The 26674-nt window shown below is 44.5% G+C and overlaps 1 protein-coding gene across 1 annotated transcript in view; it reads left to right on the forward strand.

Moving 5' to 3' along the window:
• The window catches only part of dgki (diacylglycerol kinase, iota), a 119323-nt gene extending 93221 nt beyond the window's left edge, over window positions 1–26102 (forward strand). The window contains exons 23-34 of the mRNA XM_055650362.1: window positions 470–549; window positions 1019–1063; window positions 2521–2590; window positions 6774–6814; window positions 9269–9396; window positions 11543–11668; window positions 12831–12856; window positions 13511–13548; window positions 14145–14265; window positions 15957–15993; window positions 17570–17669; window positions 18764–26102. Coding sequence (XP_055506337.1) covers window positions 470–549; window positions 1019–1063; window positions 2521–2590; window positions 6774–6814; window positions 9269–9396; window positions 11543–11668; window positions 12831–12856; window positions 13511–13548; window positions 14145–14265; window positions 15957–15993; window positions 17570–17669; window positions 18764–18880 — 929 coding nt within the window. The 3' untranslated portion in view covers window positions 18881–26102. The remainder of the gene's footprint in view (window positions 1–469; window positions 550–1018; window positions 1064–2520; window positions 2591–6773; window positions 6815–9268; window positions 9397–11542; window positions 11669–12830; window positions 12857–13510; window positions 13549–14144; window positions 14266–15956; window positions 15994–17569; window positions 17670–18763) is intronic.
• The last annotated feature ends 572 nt before the right edge of the window (window positions 26103–26674 follow it).

The raw sequence follows: 26674 nt of genomic DNA on the forward strand, positions 1-26674 counted from the left end.
AGCGATAACAGTGTAAACCGGTGATTAATATACAGAGACTGGTTCTGCTTGCTGGTTGTATTAAATTACAGAGGTTGCTTTCTTAGTTTAACGGTGATGACTGGGTAACAACTTACTACCATTGAGCTGTGCATGAATGGATCAATGCCAAGGAGCCAGGGGCAACAGGAAAGTACTCCTTGATTCTGCCACCTGATATGTCACTGCAGTAAGGGTTGTTTTATGACAATGTACATTTCCTTTGTGAAATATTCATCTCCTCCCAGAGTCTAAGTGACCCAGGGGATGTAAATGAGAACACTCTTTTTACTTCATTCAGAAGAAAGGTCTCGACCCAAAACGTCACCCATTCCTTCCCTCCAGAGATGCTACCTGTCCTGCTGAGTTACTCCAGCATGTTGTGTCGAACTTCGATTTAAACCAGCATCTGCAGTTCCTTCCTACACATGTTGTTTCTTTCCTTCTTTAGCCATACCACTGGGAATTATCGTCATCCACGGAGACTGTGACCTGGAGACATGCCGCAAGTACATTGACCGGCTGCAGGAGGTAAGGGACCACTCTGCATTGATCTGGTGATGACTGCAGGAGAATAGTAGATTCCCTCCCGACTTCAGTTGAAGGAAATATGATGAGAACATCCTCTGTGAAATGTTCAGGACTTTCGGCCCTTGATTGGACTTTTACCATTAACCACGGTTGTTATGGTTACAAATGATTCGCAACCAACTTCAGTTCAGTGTAGTTTATTGGGACATTGAAAAGCTTTTTATTAGCTTGGTTGACCTGATTATCCCAGTAGGAGGCAGCATCTCCAATACAGGGATACCAGTCATGTGTTAAGGGGGTAGAATGGAGGGGTGTATGTTGGGTCATAACTCGATCTCAGATTAATCAGAACACTAATATTGTTAATTGATAACTTCAATATTGAGAGCAGAGTCACTTCATCTCAAGTAGTTTTGCCAAATGATCAAAATGATCATTTATCGGCAACGATATTTATCTTTTCTCTCAGGACTTTTATCCATTGGCACCAGATGGACATCAGATTAATTACCAGGTAAGGTTGTCTCCTCGGCATGATTTGACTGCTTGACGGATTATTTACCAAGAACATACAGGTGAGCCGGAGAACTTGTACAAAATTAAAGTGCTGGTAATCCAAAATAAAAACAAAATGCCGGAGCTTCGCAGCAGGTCAGGCAGCATCTGTGGAAAGAGAAATAGTATAGTTTAGCGTAGTTTATTGTCACGTGTACTGAGGTACAGTGAAAAGATTTTGTTGCTTGCTGCCCTTCAGTCAGTGGAAAGACTATACATGATTACAATCGAGCCATCCACAGCGTACAGATACAGGATAAAGGGAATAACGTTAAATGCAAGATAAAAATCCAGTAAAGTCCAATTAACTTGTCCTCATCATGTTGGGGTGTGAGGAACAGCTGAGCAGTCAAAAGCTTTCAAACACCTCTTAAATTCACTGATAAGTCGAGACATCAGTGGGTACTTAATAGTCGACATAGGCATGATATTTAAAACCTCTTTAAATAAATCTAAGTAAATATAGAATAATGGAATCATACATTGCAGATATGAGTCCTTTCAGCCACCTCGGCCATGTTGACCAGGATGCCTATTTACACCATAGACAATAGGTGCAGGAATAGGCCATTCGGCCCTTCGAGCCAACACCACCATTCAATGTGATCATGGCTGATCATCCACAATCAGTACCCCGTTCCTGCCTTCTCCCCATATCCCCTGACTCCGCTATCCTTAAGAGCTCTATCTCTCTCTTGAGAGCATCCAGAGAACCAGCCTCCTCCACCTTCTGAGGCAGAGAATTCAACTCTCTGTGTGAAAAAGTTTTTCCTCATCTCCGTTGTAAATGGCCTTATTCTTAAAATGTGGCCCCTGGTTCTGGACTCCGACAAACATCAGGAACATGTTTCCTGCGTCTAGCGTGTCCAATCCCTTAATGAATTTATATGTTTCTATCAGCATCTGTTAGCATCTCTGGAGAAAAAGGATGGGTGACGTTTCAGATCCTGACTTGAAACGTTGTTGGCCCAGATGCCTTTGAGTCGGTGTTTGCATTGTTTTTTCCAAGAAGGCCCTGAGCCCGTCCATGTAGTGGTGACTTACTCCTGGTGCGACGGGACAGACCGCCATTGGGTGCCACGGTGGCAAGCGTGAATATTTGCTGCAGGACACCCGACAATAGTCATATTTTTCCTCCTATTGCAACATTGGAGCAGATTTTGCGAGGCAACACTCATAATTGATGCTAAGTTTGCTTACCTACACACCTGCCTTACCTACACACCTGTCTTACATACACACCTGTCTTACATACACACCTGTCCTACATACACACCTGTCTTACCTACACACCTGTCTTCCCTACACCCCTGTCTTACCTACACACCTGTCTTACCTACACACCTGTCTTACCACTGGGAACTACAGTAGAACCCACGATCGACTGCTAAAGCCCTCGATGTTTTTCATTTTCAGGACAGTGAGACTTACCAGCGACAGACGTTGTCTTCCCAGAATCTTTCTTCCAAATGGTGCTTCCTTGACTGTGAGTAGCTGCAGGCGTTCTTTAATGGAAATGTTATTCGTTTTGAATGATTCATTTTATTCTGTCATAGCAGCATCCCCCAGGGAAGCCCGTATATTAGTGAACAGCAATTTATCAACTTACTTTTTGTTCAATGACTCTGAAAATAAGTAACACCTTCTTTCCCAATTGGCACAATGGATGTCTGAAGAAGGGTCTCTACCCAAAACATCGCCCATTCCTTCTCTCCAGCGATGTTGCCTGTCCCGTTGAGTTACTGCAGCTTTCTGTGTCTATCTTCGGTTTAAACCAGCATCTGCAGTTCATTCTTACACATAATGAATGTCTAAGTCGTTTTGTTTTTGAGTTGTTTACAATACTGAAGTGCTCCTGAGGTTTAATGTCTGTCACCCACAACACTGCATGCGTGTAACACCATATCCAGCACTGCCTTTAAATATTAAAATACCATTGCAAACACACAAAGTGTCCCATTGGCGGTTTTGCTTATGTTTAATAGCAAGCGGATGTTGTTGTACATCTCAAACACTGTTGTAACCGGACAGCTTGCAGCATCCTTTGAGCCAAATCCTGTTTCTAAGCAACACTGGGTGCTGACTGATCATCTCCTAAACACTGGAAGAAATTCTTCATGGCCAGAATGGACAGGCACTTGAAGAAAGGCACACAAAGCTGGAGTAACTCAGTGGGATAGACAGCTTCTCTGGAAAGAAGGAATGGGTGACGTTTCGGGTCGATGCCCGGAGGCCTTGACCCGAAACGTCACCCATTCCTTCTCTCCAGAGCTGCTGCCTGTCCCGCTGAGTTACTCCAGCTTTTTGTGTCTACCTTCGGTTTAAACCAGCATCTGCAGTTCCTTCCTAGGCACTTGAAGAAGCCAGCACTTGACACGACCAGGAGTCCAGTATATGGTGTGGACATCAAACCTGTGCCACAGTTCTCCTGTTGATGGAGACTGGATATTATGTACTGAGCCAACTTATAGATCAGGTTCTTGCATACCAAGGACCTCTACAGGGTTATCCCAGAGTCTCTGGTGATCAATGAAAGTTTCCAGAGATCTGGGACCTCAGAGAAAGCCCCAGGTAACCTGTACACGTTCTGTCAGGCTGCAGGTCGCAATTGGTCAATGTTCATTGCTTCAAGCAGAATTTGGCCAAATTATCTACTCTGCCATTCGATCATGGCTGATCTATCTTACCCTCTCAACCCCCATTCACCTGCCTTCCCCCCATAGCCCCTGGCTCCCGGTACTAATCATTGTGCATCCCAACATTACAATCTTTTTTCCTATTCTGCTTAGCACTCCTCCAGGGTTGAGGATGATTTGCTTTCACTCCAGTTCTGAGGCCTGAAAGCTGCCCCTGCATTCATTATTTTAATGTTAAGTGACTGACTAAACGCCACACGGGTATTGCAGACAGAGGCAAAGGGTTCCATGCTGATTGCAGGTTGGATTCTGCTGCACATTCGGACAACACACGTACATGGATATACAGGCACACGCACCTAAGCGCACATATACCTGCCCATTTCCATTAGCTCAGCAACCTCCGTTGCTTTCTTCCTTGACTTTAAACATTTAATACCATAGTTTCAAACACCTCCAGACTTATCCTCCATCATGGTCTGGTTGGACTCAGCCACCAAGCACGACATCCAGAGGCTGCAGCAAATCGTCCGATCAGCTGAGAAGGATATTGGCTGCAACCTTCCCTCCATTGACGAACTGTACACTGCAAGGGTCAGGAAGCAAGCGGGTACGATCATCTCTGACCCCTCTCGCCCTGGCCACAAACTCTTTGAATCACTTCCCTCTGGAAGGCGACTCCGGACTGTCAAAGCTGCCACATCCAGACATAAACACAGCTTTATTTCTACGAGTAGTAGCTCTACTCAATAACCAAAAAACAGTAGCCTCCTTTTGCTCTGGTATTGTATTTAATTCACATGTTTAATCAATAATGTTTTATTATTAATGTTTCATGTTTTATGTATCATTCTTAACTGTCTCTGTATGTCATGTTGTCACTTGCGAGCGGAGCACCAAGGCAAATTCCTTGTATGTGAATACTTGGCCCATAAACTTATTCATTCATTCATTTACTAATTTCACTTATTTTTGGTGAGCTCAAAGGATGTTCTGAGCACAAATGCAGGAAAGCCTGGCAGGTTAGAATGCTGTGCATCAGCAGGCAGGAACCTGTGAGCTGAAGATCTTAAGGTCAATCCTGGATCATGCCAGGCATAAGGGAGGGCAGCAGGTTGGCATTTGATGTTCTGTCTTTCCCAGGGGACCACTCAACAGAAAGACAGTTCTTTGTAAGCCAGTGCCCTTTAGATCACGTGCCCTCAGAAATTCTTTGACAAGTGCACGCTGCAGGTCAGTGCATTGGACATGGGTCTTGGGCCTGTGATTTGGCAGAGGACTTTGATTTGCATTGTTCAGCAGTATAACACCCGTTGCGCACCTCAGGTAGATTTGTTCCCTCCATCCACTCACTGCCCGCTGCTCAGCCCATGGATACAAAGTGGCATCGCAGGCCAACAGCTGGATAGTCCCTCAGTCTGAGGAAGGGTCTCGACCCAAAACACCACCCATTCCTTCTCTCCAGAGATGTCGCCTATCCCGCTCAGTTACTCCAGCATTTTGTGTCTATTCCCTCAATCTGGCTGACTGGCTGAAAAAAAATATAAACAGGCAGGCCATTCAGCCCCTCATGTCTTTTTTGCTATTCATTGAAATCATAACCGATCTTCTACCTCAGTGGCACCTTTCTCACCTGCAACACTAATCCCCATCTCCTGTATTCACCTTTTACTTGCCAGGCTTTGTCCTTCCCCTCTTCTCTTCTACCTTTCTTCTCTCTCTCCTCCCCTCCACCCCTCCCTCCCTAAAATCACTGAACAAGGGCCCCGACCCAAATCACACACCTTGCCATGTTCTCCAGAGATGCTGCCTGACTCACTGAGTTACTTCAGCACTTTGTGCTTTTAAAAAATATATAAACCAGCACCTGCAGTTCCTTGTTTCTAAAAGAAAAACTGCAGATGCTAGAAATATGAAATAAAACCGGATAGTGCTGGAAATACTTAACAGGTCAGCCCACATCTGTGATAAGAGAAACAGAGCTAACATTTCAAGTCAACAACGTATCCATTTTGGACATCTGCTGTCTCCAAACACGAGAGGGATGATACTACAAACACTGCCTCCACAGAAATGCTCCACGTCCACTGAAAGGATAAGTGAGACAACACCAGCTACCTCTCCGAGACCAAGGTTCCCAGCCAATCTCAGTTGCTACAGTGGGCATGCCACATCTTTCACACACTGAACACCAGGCTCCTGAAACAGACAGACAATGAATGTGTGCGGATCACTGTTTAACCATCGCAGTTTCCATCCCAAAAATAGATTTTTTTTGTTTCAAAGAGAATAAATGGCCCCAAAATAATTCTCAAAGCATGACAAATTAAAAATGTCACTTTAATGTCTGCCTTTGTTTGATTCCTTCACTGATGTTTCTGGATGTTGTTTGTTTGCCTCTCAGCCTTTGTTTAGTTGTTTATTTTTGGTTATGCATTCTAATGATTAGGGATAGACAGAGTTGACATGGAAAAGCTTTTCCCACTGAGAGTAGGGAAGATTCAAACAAGGGGACATGACATGAGAATTAAGGGCCTGAAGTTTAGGGGTAACATGAGGGGGAACTTCTTTACTCAGAGAGTGGTGGCTGTGTGGAATGAGCTTCCAGTGAGGTGGTGGAGGCAGGTTCGTTTTTATCATTTAAAAATAAATTGGATAGTTATATGGATGGGAAGGGAATGGAGGGTTATGGTCTGAGCGCAGGTATATGGGACTAGGGGAGATTATGTGTTCGGCACGGACTAGAAGGGTCGAGATGGCCTGTTTCCGTGCTGTAATTGTTATGTGGTTATATGGTTATAATGGTTATTTTTCTATTGGTTGTGTGCATTGATGTGCTTTTAAGGTTGTGCGCTCAGATAGTTGTGCTCTCCCCAGTCCGTGTGATCTGATGGTGTACTTTATTTTGCTTCTATCCTTATGCTCCTGTTCTCCTGACCTTGCTCCATTTGTTCAGCTCCACCGTCTTCTTGCAGCAATGTTGCCTTTACCTTGGTTGCTCATCCTCACCTTTTCTGCCCTTCCTCTCTGCAGCAACCTCCTTGGATCGATTCTACCGCATTGACAGAGCCCAGGTAGGACAATGTGAATCCTTATCATTCTAAATTACGCCATCTTATCTACCAGGGTATGAAGAAATAACTGTATCGCTAACCACTCAGGGAATCTTTTTTACTTCAGTTATCTTGAATCATTGAACATTTGCCTCCCTGCATTTAGCCTGTGTTGATGTGCAAGGATCTATGTGTATTGCAGCCTGGCTTCCATTGATACAAATACCAGCAATGTATTGCATTAATATACCTTTGATATCGGGAAACATCGGAGTGGTGTTCTAAATGGAGGAGAAATGTTTGTTGCTTAAACAAAATGGTGAATCTTCAGGGGGGTGTGAAAGCTGTAGAGGAGAAAAGAAATGTCTGAAATGGAGGTTTAACTGCCTGACACCAGTTGTAATTTGGTGTTGGGTAGATAGTGATTTAGGGGATGGTACAGGGGGAGTGGAGAGCAGAATAGGGGGATATTTGGGAGTTGGGAGTTGCTCCTCAGCCAGAAGCCCCAATAGATTTTTGTTGTGTGTTAGAGTCTCTTCACAGCATGGATAAGTCCTCAGGGTTCCTGACCAGTTGAACCATGCATTTGACTTGATTCCCATTCTGCTGGTGAAGGAAACATGGCACACGGTGAGATCTGGAGCGAGCCCTGCAAAACAATAGGAAGCTGGAAAACAGATGCACCATGGTTCTTCCTGTATCCAGTGACTTCTCATTGGAAGTTACGATGCAAGTGTGGTGTGGTGGCAGCAAGGCCTTGCTGGGTCATCATATTCCCTGCTAATGGGAAGCCAAAGCTTGCTTTAGCTGGAGATTGACAGACAAGTCAACATTAGGAGTGTGGATCAACATCAATATTCGGGGGTGTACACAAAATGCTGGAGTAACTCACAGGACAGGCGGCATCTCTGGAGAGAAGGAATGGGTGACGTTTCGGGTCGAGACCCTTCTTCAGACTATGTTACACTTCAATAATAATTCAGACTAATATATACACTTCAATATTAGGAGTGTGGACCAACACTCTTCATCAGTGGAACATTCACCAACAGTCATGGACAAACAGTCTAGACCAGTCCAAATCACAATCCACTCCTGCACTCCTACACCAATTGGCTTGTGCACACTCGCTGCCACGCTCTGTGTCCTTCCTCACACTCTCATTCGTATTGTCACTATTGGGACTCGGTCAGCTTCCCGATGTTCCATTCCTCATCCACAGTCACCAAGTTTCAGATTAGTTTAATGTCCCATACCACAAGGGGGCATGAAATTCCTAGTTAGTATGAAGCTCATAGACTAAGCAATAATCCCAATACATTTGACAATAAATATGATGATTGCAACGCAGCAGAATGGTGCAACGGTTACATTGCAATCCTAAGTAGTACACAAGTAAACTAGTGTAATAATGGAATAACCGAATGAAGTTGAGTTTAGAGTTGAGTATGTGGTGGTCATAGTGTCATACAGTTCGGAAACAGGCCCTTCGGCCCAACTTGCCCAAGGTGCCCCGTCTACACTAGTCCCACCTGCTGCTTTTGGCCCATATCCCTGTAAACCTCTGCAGTACCACAAGGAAGTTGTGTGAAAGAAGTGATTGGTTCAGGAGTCGGATAGCAGTGCGGGTAAGCAACTTTTTCTTGTTCCATAAAGTAGAAGGGAGAAAAGGGAATGGTCAGGGTAACAGGCATCCTTGATACTTCCAGTCTTCTTGATGCAATGCAATGGATTAAATGGAAGGAAGCGATGAGCTTGTTAAGGACTAGGCGATCTTCCTCACTCTCTGCAGGATCTGATGGTCAAGAGCAGCTCAGTTGCCTGCACAGGCTGAGATATGGCCCATCAGAATACTTTCTAAAGCACGAGAATTGGACTAAATGAGAGAAACCTCGTGGCCATGCGGAAATCCCTCAGATGCTTTAGAAAGTATATACGCTGATGTGCTTTCTTGATTACCGCTTCTGTGTGCAGGGACCAGGTTAGGGTCAGCTTAGGTTGGTGGCGATATGGATGCCAAGGAACTTGAAGCTGACAACCTTCTCTACAGCAGCCCCGTTAGATTCATAGTCATACATCGTGGAAACAGGCCTTCCACCCAGCTGTATAAAATGAAAAGTGACCATTTGGGAGCAGCTTCTTTGGGAGATGCTGTGTTTAAAGGTAAGTGTTGAGCGTTGTCAAGGGGAAGGGGGAGCAGCCTGTAGTCAATGTGCACATTGGCACAATTCACATAGATAGGAGAAAGGATGAGGTCCTGCAGAGTGAATACAGGGAGTTAGGTCAAGCGTTAAAAAAAAGCAGGACCTCAAGTGTAGTCATCTCTAAATTAAACTTAAAATTAAACTTCTGCTCTCTGTTTATTTTCTCTTTTATACTCATGTGTGGTTTAACTTGCCCAGGTAGTGCACAAAATAACGTTTTTCACTGTGTCTCAGTATATGTGACAATAATTCACCTCCCTTTCCCCCTCAGGAACATCTCCACTTTGTGACAGAGGTGGCTCATGACGAGCTCTTTATTCTGGATCCTGAGATAGCAACCGCTGTGAAGGCTGGGCCAACCCCAGAGATGCCGGACCTGGTGGTGGAACCTTCCCCAGGGTACGTTACTTCTCCTAAACAGCCACCTCTCGCCTGTGCCCAACCTCACCCCTCTCAGAGTTCAATCATGGCTACGACTGGGTACCTTTTCCAGACAGACAACTCCTTCCAAAACCAGCCAAATATAGTTGTATATTACAGCACATACCACTCTTCTGCCGTAGTTTATTGGGAGTAAGCTGCTATAGGACATAATGACCACTTAAATGCATTGCATTTTCATTCTAATTTATTAAGACTGTTTGACTCCGGTGAGGGCAGCCCGGCGCGGGGCTGAGACGGCGCTCCGGTGGCTGAGGCAGCGTTCCGGTGGACGACATCGTCGGGAGCTCGCAGGTCACAGGCTGGTGCCTGTTTTCCGGAGCTCCCGCGGCAACAGCTGCGTCCGCTGGACTGGAGGGCGGCAGCTTCGACCACCCCGGGCCGCGGAGCTTGAACCGGCCCGTTCGCGGAGCTCGGTTGAGCCGCGGGACTGACTACCATCGCCCGGTGGGGTAACAACATATCGCCTCAGCGCAGAGGGAGAATGAGGAGGGAAGAGACAGTAACTTTAAGACTTTTGCCTCCATCACAGTGAGGAGGTGCCTGGTGAACTCACTGTGGTGGATGTTAATTTGTGTTTATTGTGTGTTTTGTTGTTTATTATTATATGTATGGCTGCAGGCAACGACATTTCGTTCAGACCGAAAGGTCTGAATGACAAATAAAGGATCTAATCTAATCTATTATTAACACTCTCATCTTGACCACTTCTGGTCTACGTTGTAAATAAATTTACGCAAAAACGTTACCCTATATCGCTATGATTTTTTCGCCATCTTACTCACCGTTCTCATCTACTCCAAGACACCAAGTTTTGTTCCGATCGGTGAAATTATAGAAAAGTTATGAAGGTTTAGAAAATTGTGAGATCAGCATATTGGTCACGATGAAGGTAACGCCCCTTCCGGGGGCCAGGAGAATAAATCCCCGGAGGCCGGTCATGAGTCAGTCAGCCCGCCCGCCCGGAAGACCATGCGTGAGAGTTGAGTCCAGAACTGTGATTCTACGCCGTGCTGATTGAACTGTGAGCCCACCAGCCGTGGCTGAGTCCTGAGGTCGCGCTCATTCCAGAAGTCCCGCTCAGTCCAGTCCCGCTCATTCTGGAAGTCCCGCACAGTTCAATGTTCACATCGCTGGGTCATAAGCTACTACCCAAGCGAAAAATGAAGTGCTTGCTGTTCCTTCAGTTTGTGTGTGATCTCACTCTGGCAATGGAGGAGCCTCTTAAAATGTTATTTTCTGCGCCATCCATTTATTCTGTCAAACTGAGGTTAATTCATAGGGTTCAAAGCTTAGTTTGGAAAGAAAGACTGTTACCAGTGGACACGTTAACTGACCTCACCAGGACTCTAAAGGGGCTGTCCTACTTGGGCGATCTAATTGGCGAATTTAGTAGAGTTTGAAAAAATGTTGAAGACCTCCTTCAACTATGTTGAAGACTAACTATGACTAGCTACGACTAACTTCAGGAAAATTGGACACCGAATAGTGGAGAGTGAAGACAACCTCCTTCGATCTCCTTCGACCTCCCTTCGGCTATGGTGAAGACTGTCTACGACTATCTTCGACTACACTCGATTGCCCCCGATTACCTACGACTAACATGCTGACCTACTACGACTAAACCTACGAGTAAAAAAAACAATTGTTTTTTTCCATGGCGATCTTTTTTTACTCGCGGGCATTTTTTAACATTGAAAAAACACCGCGACCTAACTGAGGCCTCGAGTAAGCGGAGACCACCCTCGAGCATGAAGGAGAGTTACAACGCCTCCTATGACCTCGTGTCGACCATGCTGCGAGTATGAGTCGAGGGCAAACTCACCAGAAATCGCGGATTAGGTCGCCCAAGTGGGACAGGCCCTTAACTAACCCCAAACTGAGATGGAGCCACCTTTGATCACTGTCCAGTCTGTGGAAGGCCTCAACACTGATGCCTTATGTCATTGAATTGTACACCACTGATCAGGGCCTTGTATCAAAAAGGAAGAGCTACTGTAGCCTGTTCATATGTTAGAGAGGCAGTTCCCATAAAGCAATTTTCCACCTTGTTTCCTCAGAATTGGCGCCTAATTGAAAAATTAAATGCCTTTTGGATTTTTAGGAAAACAGAACTATGGAATGGCTCCAGTGTGAAGTGGATTGGAAGTGACAGCTGTGACTCTGAGTCTGGGCTACAACACCAACTTCTTGGCAGACAGTCGGTCACCTTAGGACTCCAGAGGCTCAGGTACAAAACCTACACTCGCATGCAGGAAGAAGCTGATCTTGAACGACTGGTATATTCCTCACACTTCAGATCCTGCTCGTGCTCCATATTTGCCTGGTCCTGGTAATCATCTTCAAGCTGTTCTTCCCAACAACGTCCTTCTTGTTCCTCATCTTCCTGATCCAAGCAAAATTCCTGCAACTGAGAATTGCACCAACACTTCACACGTTCTCAACCCTAATAACATCCCCAACTCCTGATTGTATAATTGTCATTATATTATCCATATCGTCAATATTCCCCAATCCCCCGAGAGAGATCGGCCTTCTGACAACTGTTTGACTGCTCCCAAATCAGGCAATGTTCCCCTCACTGACTCCAAACCATACTCACAATTCTGACTGCAATTCCCATATTTTGTTAATGACCAGATTTCCATTCCTGACAATTCCTGCACTCCTGATTCCATCAACTTTCTCTATACTCCCGATATCAAAACATCCAAAGCAATTCTGGTCTTAAAAATATTACCCACATTCCTAATCCCAACATCCTTCCCCCATTTCTCATCCTGACAACATTCCCATTACTTTAGATCGCAATGAGGTCTCCCACATTCCCGACTCTAACCCCTACATTTTGACCCTTCCCAATAAACTTTCCTTTATTGCAAAGGGATAATAATGTTTCTAAACCTTTGACACAAACCAACGGAGGTCGTCATGATTTGTTTTAAATCTATTCGAGGGACTTGGATTTAATTGCCCATTCTAATTACCCCTGAGAAGGTGGTGGTGAGCTGCCTTCTTGAATGGCTGCAGTCCATGAGGTGTGGGTGCACCCACAATGGTGTTGGGGAGGGAGTTACAGGTCTATGAACCAACGATGGTGAAGGAACAACGGTACAGTTCTGAGTCAGGAAGTTGTGTGGCTTGGAGTGTGAGTGGAGGGTGGTGGTGTTCACATATTTCTGTTGTCCTTGTCCTTTGAGCTGGTGGAGGGGGCGGGGTTGGAAGCTGTTTAAGGGTCCTGGTGAGTTGCTGCAGTGCATCGTGTGCATGGTACAAACTACTGTCACCGTTTGTCAGCTATACTGAGTGTTTTTCTCAATCACCCATGCCGAGGTATTTTACCATTACAGAGAGCAACCCTACAAATCACTTCTACTTTCTTCTCTCTTCAGGCTTCCTTCATCTTCTGAGGAACAAGGTACTTACCTGCGTTCTTATAATAAACCCTTCCATGGTCAAAATTATTCAGGTGTAGGTTCTGATGGGTCGCGTTATTACCTTTCTTGAGGGCACAGAAATTCCAGCGGTTTTCCCATGACCAGAAATGTTGAGTATGTTCTTACTTACTGCGAATACCTCGCGGATATCACTTTATATTTCAAGTTGAGTGGGACCTCAGAAGACACCCAGGAGGCTGAGAGATTGTGAGCTGGCATCGTGGCTGGAGTGACGTTTCCTGCTAAAATTTCATCCGTTTCATCCTGTTTAGGCTTTGTGCAATGTGTTTGGAATATAATGCTTGGCCCATTTTAAAAATGTTTCCTCTACTCTGTGTTAAGTTCCCCTTTTGCAGTCTAGATAGAACCCCTGATGTAAGGCAGATTTAACCTGCTGACCACTTCTAAAAGGAATATGAGGGATCTTTAGATTTAACTCCGTAGTGTATCTGAATATGACTGTGGGAGCACAGTCGACAGGGTGTAAAGAAGGTATTCGATATATTTGCCTTCATAGGTTAGGGCATTGAATATAAAAGCTGGGTTGCTATGTTGCACCTTTACAAAACACTGGTCAGACCACACTTGCATTATGTCTCTTTAATGTTTAAATGTTCCCCATGTCTGTCTTTCAGAACTTATTCATTCAGTCCTGGAGGGAAACATGCAAAAGGTAATGAAATGATTCAAAATATGGCCCTGGTGTGTGCGTGTGTGGGGATATATATATATCTATATATATATATCTATATATATATTATATACATGCAGTATTTAGCCAAATGTTGAATTCCAATTTCAGGAAATCCAAATTAAAACAATTAGTCACAAAACCATAATACTGCAGGCACTGGACAGGCAGCATCTGTAGAAAGAGAAACAGCTGTCTCCATTTATTTCCTATTGTGAAGATTTTGAAGTTTGATTTAATGTTTTAATTGTGTTGTTATATGTTTTCTTTTTTGTTATTTTCTTGGTTTAGTTGATTTTATTTCAGAAATCCATTTACATCCATTGAGCAGCTCCCTAATGTCTCTGAACATCAGAGCAGAGTCTGACTTGGTGTTGAGGCCCATTTACTACTGAGACCTCACTGGGTCTTCACAGACATTTCCTGGGTGTGAAAGTCCAGCTTCATTGGCCCTCTGCAAGTGGCTCCCTAGTTGCCATGCATTTGCAATTTTAGTCTATGTTTGTGACCCATTAGAACATTATCAGGCAATCTTGTACAAATCCAAGGATGTGTTAATGTTGGCGTCTTTTTTACAGTTCATCGACTCTTGCACTAAGGGGACAAGCCTGATGGTGTGCACGTCTGAGGGATACTCTGTGCTCCACTGTGCAGCTAAGAATGGCCACAAAGAACTTGTAAAGTACATTATAGAACATGGTGAGTTTCATAGGTTACATGTCTGGTTGTAACAAGGCAAGAGTTGCCAATTGCTTCTTAAGGCCAGAGGTATTTCCATGGGAATAAAATCTGAATGATAGCATTATTAGGGTTTCAGAGTGAATGAGCCTGATAGTAGTCAAACTCGTAACATAATGTGTGAATGAAGCAACAGATTGTGGGAGCAATGAGCAATGTTTGGGCTTCCTGTGGGAAATCTGCGTCCTCGAACGTCCCAAAGATGTGGGCTGGTTAATAGGTCACTAATTTGCCCCGAGTCTGGGTCGGTGCAGGTGAATCAGGGCAGGGGTTGATTTGAATGTGGGCGATTAGGTTACAGGAAAATAAATGGGGGGGTGGGACTGATGGGATTGCCCCGAGAGCTGGCATAGACTCAATGGGCTGATTGGCCTCTGGCTGTGAAAAAAATATGAAGAGAAAGAGGTCATTCATTCATTCCTTCAATCAGTTTCCTACGTCTCAGGATTCGAGAGCTATTTTTGACACAGACCATTATTTTTGTGACCAAGATACATCGAGAGTCTCCTGAGGTTCCCACGGGATTGTCCCAGGGAAGGCGATCAAGATTCACATGCAAACACAGTGGTCGGGTTTCTGTCACTCGCAGTTATGAATGAAAGAATGGCGTGATCCACTGCCCAACCTAATCAGCACCGACACTACCCCTTCCTCTTATGCCCCTGTCCCACTTAGGAAACCTGAACGGAAACCTCTGGTGACCTCCTGAGTGCAGGTAGATGGGACTAGGGGAAAATAATTGTTTGGCACGGACTTGTAGGGCCGAGATGGCCTGTTTCCATGCTGTAATTGTTATATGGTTATATATGGTTATATAAGATGGCACTGGTGATGCCAGGTGACTCTTTGTGTACGAGTCACAGACGAGTATCTGCAATCACACATTACAATCGTTCCATCTTTTAAATCTCTACTCCAACAGCAGACTCATGTTATTCCCTTTGCCGTGTATTGTACACTGTGGATGGCACGATTGCAATCATGTATTGTCTTTCCGCTGCCTGCGCTTAGCACACAACAAGAGCATTTCACTGTACGTCGGTACGTGACAATAAACTAAAATCAAACTCTACAGCCTCAGCTATTGCTGTGCCACTCCCCATCAGTCCCTGTCCACACTTGGTATTGCCCGCTAATCCCTGTTCCATCCGTGTCTATAGACTCAGTATTGCTGCGTCACTCCCCATCAGTCCTGTTCTCACGCGGTATTGCCCTTTTGCTCTCTATCAGCTCCCTGTATTCTCAGGTACACAAAAATGCTGGAGAAACTCAGCGGCTGCAGCAGCATCTATGGAGCGAAGAAAATAGGCAACATTTCGGGCCAAAACGTTGCCTATTTCCTTCGCTCCATAGATGCGGCTGCACCCGCTGAGTTTCTCCAGCATTTTTGTGTACCGTCGATTTTCCAGCATCTGCAGTTCCTTCGTAAACTCCCTGTATTCTTCATTGCGCCCCAACAGTCCCTGCCCACATGCTCAATATTGCTTTTTTTTTTGCACCCCACCAGTCTCCATCAAACGTTCAGTATTGCTCCATGGCTCCACATTAGTACAGAGATGAAATAATTCATTTTTGTCATTTTCCAAATTTATTTTGAATTTAAATGTCACCCTGAGATTCCTGACTCCTACACTGTTATTATTTCCTTCCAGGTCCTCGTGAGTTATTAGATGTAGCAGTAGCGGAAACGTGAGTATTGTTTGTCACTATTTTTTCTCGCACTTGTGTGCAGTGAGTTTCTATAATACCGCATTAGGAATACCCTATAATAGCATCTTGCCCCAGGAAGCTGAATAAGCTTTGATTCTGGCTCCAACACCCAAAAAGACCTTGGTCCCATTACACTTTCTGATCCTCCATTCAGGACTTTGTTTGAGATGATAGTCATTCAGTATGGAAAGGCTTTACGCCCAAACTTGTCCACACCCACCAAGATGTTCCATCTAAGCTAGTCCCACTTGCCTGTGTATGTGTTTGGCCCATATCCCTCCAAACCATTCCTATCCATGTACTAATCCAAATGTGTTTAAATGTTGTCATTGCACCTGCCTCAACTGCTTCCTCTGGCTGCACGTTCCAGATATCCACCACCCTATGTGTGAAAAAGTTGCCCTCACAGATTCCTTTTGGAACTTTCCCTTCTAACCTTAAACCCATGATGTCTAGTTCTTTATTCCTTAATCTGGGAAAAGACGGCGCATTCATGGCACATGGAATAGTAATAGTGATGTAACGGAAACAGGCAATTTACCTCACAATGTCTGTACAGAAGATGCCAACAACATCTGCCTGCACCTGGTCCATATCCCTCCATTCCCTGTATATCCATCCAAAAGTCCAATGCCACCATCATACCTGCCTCCACCAACATCCGCTGCAGCACATTCCTTTCACTCACCACCTTCTGTATAAAATAAAACTTGCCCTCTGCACACCTCCTTTAAACTCTTGAGTACCACCGTGACATTCTCCCTGATTAACAAAGCAACTCCTCCATTTCTATTACCACCCTCGCTATCTCGTCTGAAACTTTGAAACTCGGGCACGATGAACTGCCAGTCGTGTCCCTCTCTCAACCAAGTTTCCATAATGGCCACATGGTCATAATTCCAAGCACTGATCCAGGCTCGCAGTTCATCTGCTTTACCCACAATACTCCCTGCGTTGAAGTAAACACAGTCAAGTCCATCTTTATCTCTGCATTCATGAACCTCTCCCCGCCCGTCCTTCCTTTGAGAATCACTTATCATAACCTCCACTTTCTCATCAGTCCCACCATTTACTAATCTGCTGCTCTGGTTGCCCTCCCCCCTGCCACTCTAGTTTAAACCCTCCTAGCAGTGTAGGGCTAGCAAGCCTCTCTGCAAGGATGCTGGTGCCCTTCCAGTTCAGGTGCAACCCGTCCCTCTTGTACAGGTCACCTCTGACCCAGAAGAGATCCCAAATGATCTAAAAATCTCGTACCTTGCACCAACTCGTCAGCCATGTATCCATCTGTCCTATTGTGCTACTGCTGCTCTCGCCAGCACATGGCACCAGTAGTAATCCAGAGATTACCACCCTCAGGATCATGCCTTTTAACCTTTGCCTGACTGTTAGTTGTCTAAATGTTAGTTATTCCCTGGAGGTCAGCTGACATGGTCCGTTTATATTCTTCACTTCCTTCCATTTCTCAAGACACGGCTTTGCATTCCATGAGAAGGGAGCAGCCTTTCTCGTGGACCGTTAGTCTAGTTAAGGCCGTGACCTTTGATTTCTTCGACAGGGGCGAGACAGCATTACATAAAGCAGCATCTCATCGGTATCGTACAATATGTCGCAGTTTAATGAATGCTGGGGCGTCGCTGACACAGACTGATTTGGAGGTAAGGTCTGTTTTGCAGGTGAAAGAACGAGCTTAGTGCCACCCTCATTCCTCCCACCCTCTCCCTGACGGAAACACAACCAAGCTGGCAAGCTGGCACCTGCCCTTCCCAGGTTCCCAGTGTTAATCTTGTGTCCTGTGCAGTGGTAAAGAGATTGGTTTGCATTCAATTTTGGCTGAACCCTGAGATCCTTCAATAAGCAACAAACTCAGTCCCCAGCTCCAAAACAAATTCCGAACCCAACTCCCTGTTGTTGAAACTTCCAGTCACGTCCTCCTTAGGACCAACTCCCTCACTGAAGAAAAGCTCCAACCGATTCCAAGAAACAGTATTTTATGCTTTGTTCATGATGTTCAGAATGTATCTGTCTCCAAGGTGATATTTTATGTATTTAATGTTTTTGCACACGTTTACTATTCACAGCCTTCATTGTTTATCACTGCATAAACACAAACTTGTTGTTTTATTGAATTTCTCAATTATTCACAACAGTTCATACAAAATACAGTCACCCCAATGGCATTCACCTTATTCATACATACAGTGTGTATTAGTATCAGACATGTATGCCTGTAGCCGTTTAGTCAGTCTCTCTTACACAAAACTGTGCTTGCGTATGAACATGTTAGTGTAGAGGCTGCATTGTTGGACGAATAATAATCACACTTGGATTTAATAATCTGCAAAATGCATTCCAATTCCAATAAAGTGACTTGAGATCAAATTCAAATTTGATTTTAAAACAAATTACAGTAAATCAATGGTTTAAGTAGAAACCAAGAAACCATTGGGTTATCATTAGTAATGCAACATGTTCATTAACATCCTTTAAGGAAGGACCCAGCTATGGTGCCATCCACTCAGTGTGATTAGAGGGACAGTAAATGTCACTCTCATCAGTGACTCTCACTGATCGAGTGCAAATACATCGCTTACACCCCCCAACCCACCCCCCCCCCCCCCCCCCCCCCCCCCCCCCACCCACACAAACCCACTGCCATCATGTATGACTCACTTGGAACTGCCTTGCACCCTATATGTGAACTGACCTTCTGTGCGTGCCTCTGTCGACTCTGTTCCTCCTTCTGTTGCAGGGCAACACTGCGGGTCACAAAGCAGAGGAGGCAGGGGACCTGGAGCTTGCTGCTTACCTGGAGAACAGACAGCAACACCAGTCGGCGGGGCGTGAGGATCTGGAGACAGCAGTCTGAGAACGATGATGTTGCAGAGACTTTGGAGGGGAGTGCAGGGTTGTCCCAAGACAGCTTTATGCACTTCCCATTGGGACTCTCAGTGGCCATATCTCTTTGAACACTGCTGCTGGTTAAAGGGAAAGGGATGGCAATGAGAAAAGAGGGGAAGTAGTCATGGAATTTGCAAAGAAGATAATCCCTGCCATTCAGAGAGCCGGATGAAGGACAGAACCAAGTGACACCTGACCACGTTGATCCCCATCCAATCTCAATGCTGCAGCTCTCATCAAAAACTGCAGATGGACGTCTTAAAGGAAACGCGTTCAGTCTGTACGTCACAATGAGAACAGCCAATCTTCACAATTGCCTCATACAGCAACAGGGGTCTCTTGCCGTTTCCTCCCACTGTTAACTCCCACTCAAAGCAAGTAGAAGAGATGCCAGTTGAGTCTGTGTGCACCTCTTCAGAATGTCGCAACTAGGCAAGTCCTCCAGAGTCCAGTGGTGGTCATCAAGGACTTGGCGAGTTTATGTTTGGCAAGCCTCCTCTTATCCTAATGCATGCATCAATGACCCTCTTTGGCAGAGGGCAATTTTCCATCCGGGGCAGAGTTTGATATGATCTTGGAGATATGTGCTGAACTGAGGGAGGTACTTGCTCTCTCACAGCAAGGCGAGAAGCTATCTTTAGGCAAAAGCATTGAGTTTGGACTGTTCCAAATTTTCAAACACTAGAGCTGTGGAAGGCTGGTCAGAACCATACTAGTTCATAAATGGGCAAATCTACATAGCGTACAATATTTCCTTTGACAAATATTTTAGCGACATCTTTGCCTTTGGACGGGTTTGAATGTTTTCGGAAAGCTTGACATCATTTCAGAGTGCGGGTGGATGGTTTAAAATTATGGTCTGCTCTTCCTTGGAATTGTCACCACTTTGATTGCCATGGGCCTAAAGTGCTTTTTATTCATCCAACTAGTTCCATTTCAACAAACATATCGATGAGGTGGACCGTCTTGCCCCATCACCACAACCATATTGCTACTGGAGATTCCAAAGCCAACTCTGCCCCCTCCCCTCTCCCTCCTTCCCGAATTAGATCTAAGGGTGCAAAAAGCTGGTTCCCTTTCCAATTTAATGGGACAGTTGGAAAGTAAATGTGATGGCTTTTCTTTGGAATTTGATTTAGTTTCAGGGTTGTCGTGTAACCCAATCATCCAGAAAACTTAACCAGTGACTTTCCACAATTAAAAAAACTTAAGCTGTGATTTGGGCAACAGGGTGAGGTCAGTCGAGTGCGATTGATGTTAACCAAGCTACAAGAGGCTGGTAGATTCAAAGGGTCGATAGGACTTTGAATGTGATTCTGCTCTGCTGAGGTGAGCAGGATCATTTCCATTTCCTGCACCTTCACCTTCACTCTCACTCATTCCCAAAACAGTGATTGAGCTCCCTCCCTCTAACACCTCCATTCAACGTCATCTTTCATCACCTCAAGCATCTTCTCCAAAAAAATGTCCTCTCCTTTCCCTCTTCAACCTCCTTGCACAATATCCTGATCCATCACTGATGCTCCTCTGATCAGGGAGGTGACAAGATCACTTGCTTGTGTAGTTTCCCCAGGGGGAAGGAAGACAAGACATTTGTGCCTGGTTTGGGGTCAACACTACAGGGTCACACAAGTGGCTCCAGCCTCCCGACCAGCCTACGCAGCATCCTCCCTCCCGCAAGTGTGGCCACATCAGTGACTGGCTGAGTTACTCCTGCATTTTGTGTCATTGTCCCCACGTGTCTTGCTGCGGCCATCACCCCACCTCCCTGAAACACGCTCCCCAGGAGCCTCAGGCACCAAAGGGCAATGGCAACAAACCGTGTAAAATAATTAAATCAGGGTAGAAACATAAGTCATGAATGGTAACAACAGTAAGGTTAAAATGTGGATCAGATGCATGATGTTTGTATAAATGTCTGGGAGTTAGGGAACAAACTACGTTATAGGCACATAGAAAACAGACAATGTCACAAAACAGCCAGCAACAAGATGCGAGTGCAAAATGAAAAGAGTGAAACTAACTAAACTAAGTATTTTTAGAGAAACTACTTGCTTCCTCCCAGAGGCCAGATCTGCCGATGCAGCAGTTGGAGGGAAAAGGTCACAGGGCTGGTAACTGGGACTGCCATGTGCTCGTGTGAATCCCATTGTAAGCACGAAGGTAGAAGATGTGTCCCAATGGAAATGGAAAAATAAGGAAGTGGCTGACTTAGTATTAGTGTTCATGGTGGAGAACGATGTGCGTAGGCTGAGCATCCCACTGGAACCACTATTGAACTGGGAACAAACAGTCACCCAGATTAATGTGCCACGTAGGTAATAAAGAAAATCATGGGACTAAATAGTTATAATTCACCTGGACGAGATAGATTCCAGCCCAGGGTTTTAAACAAGATGCTGTCTTCTAGTGAGTGGACCAAAATGAGGGGGGAAACTTCATCCTCATCAGTTTACCTGCTGCAGATGTATCCGTTCATAGCACTATCGGGAGAAGTGATCACCACAATGTCCTTTGTGGAGGCAAAAGACCGCCATCACTCAGAGGGCAATCTACACTGTGTTACCTGGCACCATGTCTATGCTCAATCAGATACATCCAGTCCACCAGATAGCAGGCAGTTGAAGAATGATGATGGCGAGATGCAACTTCGTCATTGGTGACGATCTGGTATCCTGGAAATTCAATGGGATTAAACAGCCTGGGACCTCATGGCTAGAATGTCCCTTTAAACATCAAACTTCAGGAGTATGCCAGCAAAAACCAAGCGTATCGAACACCAGGTGTCAACTCTCTGTGTTTAAACTGTGAGCCACCACTATGCAATTGCACGATTGATCAGGTTGTGGTCTTGCCAGTCATTTATATTGTTGGAGATTTAAACAACTACCTGGAACAGACAACATCACAACTCAGTACTTGTGCCAAAATCAAAACCGAAGCTGTTGCCAGTGTTTTTGGAGATGTGCCGGCTGGGGTATCCGTCTCAGCTTGCGCTCCAGAGGACCCCACCATTCCACCTGCCAGCCTCGGGCAAATTCAATTCGTATCACATGGGATCAAGAAATGGTTGAGTGGATGGGGCAAAGCAAAGACTGTGGTCTGTGTTGTAGGGGCATTGCTAAGAACTCGTGCATCTGAGCGAGCCAACCCTGATCCACCTGCCCAAGTGCAATTACAACGCTGCCTACCTGATGAGAGGTTGCTCAGATATGCCCTGGTTACAAGTGCAAAGTACAAATTACAGCCAGTTTTCACAGTACTCTGTGAGTGGAAGGTATACGATTTAATATTTTTCACATCTCTTTCAGAGGACAACAACTTACCTTGTTGTGATGTGTGTGTGATGCCAAGTATTGGAAAATTTAACAGAAAAGGTAGTCATTTCCAACTTGCCACTTACCAGTTCACCAACGCCCTAGAACTTGGTTTAAAAGGTTTGTTTAATGCGTGTGAAAGGTGGGAAAATTAGGGGAGGGAATTCCAAGCTTAACCTTGGCAGCCGAAGACACAGCCAAGAATGGTTGGGCAACCAAGGTCATTGATGATGGCCAGAATTAAAGCAGTACATACCTTGGACTGGAGGTTAAATCAGGAACATGAGACCATGATGGGATGGGAATTCTAGAATGTTAATGAGCAAGTACAGCGGTGAGCCTTGGTCAGAGGTCGGAAACAGGCGACAATCTCAAGTTCACAGTTAGTAAAACCAGAAGAGCTTTGAAGTAGCTGTATCCAGAGGTAGCAGAGGCAGGGCCGATGGTTTCAGCGGTGAAGCCAGATGGCATTGCTGCGATTGAAGCTGGAAGCGCTAAATGGACTTCTCCTGTTTCTGACACCTCTGCACACTGCCGTGCACAAGATATGATCATGTCATCTGAATAGTTGCTTTCACTGCCCCAATGCTAAGTGAATGGTATGGCTTCATCCCACAGCAATGTCAGGCAACAGATAGGAGTGCTGGGCACTGCATGTTGAAAATTAATTTCTTCCAGAAATAGTTGCAACACATCCCTCTTCCCCATGTACCTGAAGTGTGTTGAAACGAAAATGTAATGGACTATTGCTAGATTATTTACTAGACTGTACGCTTCCTAATATGTCACCCGTGTAGATGTCCACAGGAATCATGCACTCTATAACACACTTCTCCAATTTTGGAAATCACACATCTTCATTTTAACTCTTACATTGTCCAACACTTGCAGAGTTTCGGTGAAATCTTCCTTTTTCCAATGGTAGTTTGCTTTCAATCTTTGCTCCTCTCAAACAATCGCTTTACTCAGATCACAGTAATCAAAAATAAGTGCTGCAACCAAATTGTTATACCAATCCCAATGTCAGCTATCCATCTTCATTCTGCAGTAAAAATGATGTAGAAACATATATATTCTTACAAGTGGGGCCTAGATAAAACCGTTGGATTGTAATTTCAACACTTCAGTAAACCAAGAGTCAACTTTATGCTCAGCCAGTAGGATTTATTTCAACAAAAGTCCTTGTTAAGTCAGAGCTACTTGCTAGTCCATATCTGGAATGCAGTACGACTACCGTAATTACATCCTGGCCTCGCCATGCTCACTCTGATCCTCCTCACTCTCCACACTCTCTTCACGCTTCTCACTGTTGCAGCAAAGCACATCTTGTCCCTCTGCCAACATGTGTGCACTGCCTGAAGCATAAGGGCAACCTTTTGCTCATTGAGGATGGTCAGGAAAAATCTTGGGAGTCACTCAGGCATGTGGCTTCATTGGCCAAAATAAGACTTGTAGCATCTTCCAACTATTTTGCTGGTGAAATATTAAAACTTAGTAATATTGCTCAAATGTCTAGCCTAGTAATATCCTTCTGAGTCGCCACATAAATTGAGAACAATATTATCTATTTGCATTTGTACAGTATCTTTACCATCAGGAGATGTTCCAAGGTAGGTGGAGAGCTAACAGCAGAGTTTCACTGAGGATAATTGAGGCCAGACCTGGAATACAATGAACCTAAGAGATGGTGACACCATAGGTGTTTATACAGCAAGGGAGGAACAAAAGCACGGATAGATTGGAAAAACATGCAAAATCAGTACACTGGTACTGAAGCCAATATTGCTCAGCAGGCACATGGCTTATTGGTTGAAGCAACAGGGTTTTAGATGAACATTAAGTACAGTATTTATACTGAAAATGGTTCTGACTGAGCAGTAGGTCAGATGATGGCTGGGAATGAGAAGTGGGGAGTGGTGGTGGACGGACGATGAGAGTCCAGCATTTATTGATTCAGAGGAATCTTGGAAATAAACAGCAAGATTCACCAAGACCAGGGGAACCTTGACCAAACTGGTAAACATTCGATTATAACACTTGATGAGACTCCATTGTGTGGCAATTGGTGGATTTTCTTCAGGAAGGAGATGGAAGTAGTGAAGTGAAGATGAATAGTAAAATGTATCCTCCATCAAGACCTTTAATGAAAGCTTTAAGTTTTAATATTTTTGCAAACCAGCTGGATACCTGGTTTAGGAATGGTGATTTGACCTTGCAACTATTGGTGACCTTCCACTGTCATCCGTGGTGATCCTCACTGACCCCTCCCTCACTTTGGGTCTTGAGGAATTGTCCTCTGCCATTCAAGCCCCATCCTTAAATGTTCATTTTTGCCGGTTATCATTGGCATCAGTAATTTGCACGTGAGAAAGTTCAACGGGATGACATTCGGATCGTCACATCGCAATTTGAACTTTGCAAAGTAATGAAGTGAAAAGTCCAATGTTTTAAACATTTCGCCAAAGCCATTGAAATGTATAAATGGTGCTGACACAGTAACCAGTGAAGGGATGCTGCACTGAAACAAACAGCAAACCTCCACCTAGACTTGCTTCCCAAAGGGTGAACAGAGGATTTTACAAACAGTGCAAAGGAGGAGGCAGAGACAAAATAAATACCAACAATAGATCAAATACTTGTCCGTGTATAAATTGCTTGGACCAGGCATTGTGTATATTCACTGAATTGCACTAAAAAGGGACCAGTCATACACTAAGTCAACAAGGCTCAAATCAAGCTGGATCTGTCAAGGAGATTTCGCGCCTGCTACATCAGCTCACCACAGGTAATTAATTCTTGTCCTTGAAATCGCCCCTAGGGGCAGCACCAACTGCATTCTAGGTTGTAAATGATCTGCATGTTTGTGTAATGATATCAGGTGGAGACCATTTCACCCGTAATTAACAAGTGTTTTTGTAGGTCAGGTTCTGTGAACTGAACTGATTCATTTTTTGGGGAATCAAAAGAAAAATATCAGGTGCTGTTTGCACTGGGGATTGGAAGAGGGGGTTGTTTATCGGAGGGAAGTGATAGAAGAGTTTGTAAAATATTTATGTATTTAATTGAATTAATCTTCAGAATTACTTGTATCTGCATTGAAGGGGCAGCTTCTAAGTTTGGATCTGCTGAAAGGCCACTCTGTACATTTGTAAGGAACATTGGGGTTGTCATGAAAGAGTTTTCAGGGCTTATAACGAGTGCCTTCATCAGAATAAACTACTCTGTATTAATGCCAGGATAACGTGGGAGCAGTTTATACAAACAAACCCCAGGGCAGACAGTGTGAGAGGCACCAAAGTTAAAATGCTCCTCTCCTGTGCTCATCTCTAACATCTTTAATCATTTTTATCGGCCAAAAAAGCACTGGTCCCTTGTTGCATTGTGCTTCCATTACAGGCTTTAGCCAGAATCTCCTCCTCATCCTGCCATTGTGGATCATTTCTTCTATTTCAAAGAAGTAATAATGATTGACACAATAATTATACAGATGAAAAACCAGACTTTGGTTGTTGACCATCTGTTTATAATCAACAGGAAGTCCTTAGTCAGTTTGGAGAGACTTCCTGTAACGTTAACTGCCTTCTCAATAAAGAACAAACGGCTACTTTATTTCTGATCTCAGTAGTCAGGAGATTGGGACCAATCAATAGATCATTTTAATCACGTGAAGCTTTCATGTGAAATTGGTGGTGATTTTTGCATGAGACTGTAGTGAATCATAATGAGTGGTGTCTCCCACCCTGAGATGGCTCGTGTGAACATACATGACTGTTCTTGCTTGTAATTCCTCGGCACTGTGACTGTAGTGCTCGTTCGGCTGTACCAACCTACGTTAATAGGTTCATATTATCTATAAATAAATTTTTTAATATAAATAAATGTCTTGTGCATGACGTCAATGCGTAATTTCAATGTGTGATCGACTTTCAAGACAGAGGGCAAATCCTGTCCAGTCCATTTATGATAATCCTAAGATCAGCCTCCCTGAACTTATGACTGATTAGTAAATAACACACGTAATGCTAGGAAGGGCTGCTTACTTTCAGAATGTCAGGTAGGGATCAGCAATAGTATGTAGGAATTAATTCACTCCTACTCTAGAGCCTTGAATCTTATACAAAGCCAATAGTGCAGTACCCTGGGAGTGCCGCACTGTTAGAAGGGCTGTGTTTTGTGTTATGATGTTAAGCATTGGCTATATCTCTCCTTAGTTTTGATAAACCTACCCCCATCTGACCATACCTCACACAGCCGTCATCCAAGGGCCACACACAACTGTCTCTCCCTGAAGACTACTACTGCCTTTACTCACGGTAAAGCCTGGTGTCTAGGAACAATTGAACGATTTGGAGCCAAAGAAGGAAACATGAGAGTAGTGAAGGGGAAAGTCAGTAGCTGTGAACTATCTGTGAGCTCACCTAGGGCTGCCCTTGAAAAGCACCCCA

This window comes from Leucoraja erinacea, chromosome 19 (assembly GCF_028641065.1).
Source record: "Leucoraja erinacea ecotype New England chromosome 19, Leri_hhj_1, whole genome shotgun sequence".
Taxonomy (NCBI): domain Eukaryota; kingdom Metazoa; phylum Chordata; class Chondrichthyes; order Rajiformes; family Rajidae; genus Leucoraja; species Leucoraja erinaceus.